General features: G+C 32.5%; 1 protein-coding gene across 1 annotated transcript; it reads right to left on the bottom strand.

Annotated features, from left to right (window-relative positions):
* Window positions 1–2,346: 2,346 nt before the first annotated feature.
* On the bottom strand, window positions 2,347–3,276 carry LOC100921636 (olfactory receptor 1013-like). The gene has a single exon (XM_031942924.1). The coding sequence runs from the start codon at window positions 3,274–3,276 to the stop codon at window positions 2,347–2,349; it is 930 nt and encodes a 309-aa protein (XP_031798784.1).
* Between the last annotated feature and the right edge of the window lie 262 nt (window positions 3,277–3,538).

Raw genomic sequence — 3,538 nt, 5'->3', positions numbered from 1 at the left:
ATTATGTGTTTAAATATTTCAAAAGAAACATAACAAATTAAAAGAAATTAAACTTATATAAGATCCTGACTCTAATGGTTAATGAGAATTACTCATTAAAAAAAATATAATCAGACATCAGAAGTAATCTGCTCTCCTCATAGATACAGACTTTCAGGTTAAACATAAAATGATGTTTAAAAAGCTATCTCAAATATTTCTGAAATTACATGTGGAAAAGAACAAGATTTATTTCTGGAAATTATTTTTATTTTTATTTTTTATCAGTAAATTCTCCATTGGACAGCTAAGTAGAAGAGTGATAGAGTATCAAGTATGTCATCATCTTCATGAGTTCCAGCTGGTCTCCAAAACTTACTAGCTGTATGATCCTGGTCAAATCTGTTAACTATGCTTGCCTCAGTTTCTTCCTCCATAAAATAAACTGGAGAAGGAGATGACAAACTAATATAGTATTTTTGCCAAAGAAACTTCAGTCACACAGGGAAAGACATGACTGCAAAATAACATAACAAAAAATTCTTCATATACAGATGACCAAAGAGAAAAATAAGAAGAATCTATATCTGGGAGCTAGAAGAAAATGATCAGTTAAGAAAGAAGAAACAATATTCAGTTTCATCAATTGAAGCAAGTCTCAAATAGTTTGAGGAATCTTTTTTATTATTTATTCATTTTCCAAACATAATAAAAAAGAAAAAAAAATTGTCATACAAAAACAACACGTTAATTTCCACAATCTGCCATCTTTCTGTGTGCAATATGGTTTAAATCTAATAAAAATAAACACACATTAATAACTTTAATCCCCCTCAAATGAAAATTCACTAATGAAGGATTTACTTACAAAGTATGATATGTAAATTTTATAATAATATTTTCCAATGTTGATTATGGTACATTATATGAAACTACCTTTACAAACTCAGGAGACTAGGACAGTAATAAATATTCATTGTAGAATAATTTGCTCAGAAAACAAACCAACAAACAAATCTCAGAGATCTGCCTGAGGAGATGATGAACTACTTATGATTGGGGAACTTGGTAGGTTAGTGACTGTAACTGAAAGAGGGGTGCCCACATTCTTGTCTCATGATCACAAACAAATAACTTGTGGAAGACTTTGACCCTTATAAAGTTTGTCTTCAAAAAAGAGATATTTACAAATGGAGAACTCCATCTGAGCAACCTTGCAGTTGATCTTCTCCATTTTCTCGGAGGGAACAATTGATATTTATTCGTTGCATTAGGACCCCATGGTCTACCAACAAAGTCTTTCGTCAAGGGGAATGTGGGTTTTTGCTTTATTTGTTTGTTTTAGAAAGTACATTTGACTTGAATTCAAAAAGTTTCAGTATAAGATCCAAAGTTGAATTATGAACTCCAATTTTTATTAACTGAGTGACCATGAATAAGTTATTTTTTTCTGAGTTCTGGTTATTCATTTGTAAATTTGGACTAATAATGTTCATGCTCCTAACATACAATATTGTAGAGAGATAAATATTTTTAAAAATTTAAAAGTTATATGCATATATATGCAGAATATAGATTTGTGTATATTTATATCTATACATATATTACACAAATATACATGTGTGTATATATATGTATGTAAACACACAAAGAATTTGTGGCAACTATTGCAAAAAGACAATTCTGTAGGAATTTCTTGCAACAATTCATATTAAAACCTGTCTATGAGTTAATAGATAAAATTTGAGGAATTGATTTGCAATGATATAAATATGTGAGATATTATTTGATACATTTGGAAGGATGGTATTGTGGATAGAGTGCTGAGCTTGGGAACAAGATAGCATAGATTGAAGTCCAATATCTGATACTAAACACTCTATCTGCATTGAGCAAGTTATTTTACCTCTATGTTCATCTAGAAACTCTCTAAGACATCTACTGATAACAGAGATGAAATCAAACTGTCAGTATAAAGATAAAACAAAAGATCATCACAGATCACAGATGTTGCTCAAAGAGCATTATGAGAACTGGACTTAGAAAACAGGACAAATTTCAGCAATTCACTCATATTAATAGTTAACCATTTTCAAGAAATTTGACTATCTCAATATTTGGAATTATAACATGACTAATTCCTATGAAGTAGAATCTCTTTTTGTCCATGTCTGTAAAACTTTATATAATTATTTTTTAGTTAGTAACTAATCCCATTTCATTCACTACTCTACACAAGCCTTATTCTTACAAAGTATATGTATATGTTTGTCAATAAAAAGAACAAAATGTAGATTGATTTTATTTCTTTTTTAAAGTGACAAATATCTAAAAGCTACATACAGGTGATGAAATCTTGTCCCAAAATTAGGAAGCTGGCATCTTGAAGAGTTTCTTCAGGGCTTCTTTCACATCTTTGTTCCTCAGACTGTAGATCATGGGGTTCAACATAGGAAAGACCACAGTATAAAATGAGGAGACAATTTTGTCACGTTGTAGAGAATAACTGGAACTTGGGCGAGAATAAATGTAAAGAATAGAGCCATAATACAAAGTAACAGAGATCAAATGGGAGGAGCAAGTAGAGAAGGCTTTGAGGCGACCCTGGGTGGAGCGAATCCTCAAGATGGCAAAAATAATGAAGATGTATGAGGCCAAGATGAAGACAATGGGAGTAATTACATTAGAAGTCAAGAGGAAATAAAGCAAAATTTGGTAACTAGCCTTCACATCACATGCCAGTTTCACCAAGGGTGGTAGGTCACAGAAGAAGTCATCAATGATATTATCCCCACAGAAAGACATAGTGAATGTTTCATGGGTAATGATTGCACAGTTAGTGAAAGCTCCAAGATATGAAGCTGCAACAAGACCCACACATACCCTTGTAGACATGGTCTGAGCATAGAGTAATGGTTTGGAAATAGCCATATAACGGTCATATGCCATGGCAGCCAACAGGTAGCATTCACTATATCCCAGTTCACATGAGAAGAGGAACTGAGCCACACACCCAGCAAAGGAGATGCTCTTGTCCTTAGAAATGCAGGTCATTATAATTTTGGGGGTATAAACAGTAGAATACCAGAGATCTAAAAAAGACAGGTTCCCAATGAAGAAATACATGGGGCTGTGTAGCCTGGAGTCTGCACAAATTAAGACTATCAAAGTGATGTTCCCCACTACTGTTAGAGAATACACCATGAGAAAAAACACAAAGAGCACCAGTTGCATGACAGGATCCTGGGTGAAACCCACCAGGATGAACTCAGTCACAGTGTGATTAAATTTTTCCATGGCTTCAACTCATCTTCTCTACACTTGATGTTCTGAAGATCACATATTTCAGTCATATAATGACTTGAATCACTTGGGAAAATGGATGAAAATCAGGATCAGTCACTTGATAACTAAACATCATAGTGAATAAGTAATTAACTGTTTTATTCATTCATTCAAGAATTTACATGAATACACAATATCTGTGTATTCATGTAAATACAGATATAACACACATAGATGTATAAAGATATTTATGGTATGAATATAATATGTATGT

The sequence above is a fragment of the Sarcophilus harrisii genome, chromosome 6, assembly GCF_902635505.1.
Source record: "Sarcophilus harrisii chromosome 6, mSarHar1.11, whole genome shotgun sequence".
Taxonomy (NCBI): Eukaryota; Metazoa; Chordata; class Mammalia; order Dasyuromorphia; family Dasyuridae; genus Sarcophilus; species Sarcophilus harrisii.
Note: the sequence above shows the minus strand (reverse complement) of the source record. Positions and strands in the feature narration are given on the sequence as shown.

Excerpts from the sequence above, each read along its gene's own strand:
- LOC100921636 (XM_031942924.1), bottom strand. The coding sequence starts at position 3,276 with ATGGAAAAATTTAATCACACTGTGACTGAGTTCATCCTGGTGGGTTTC.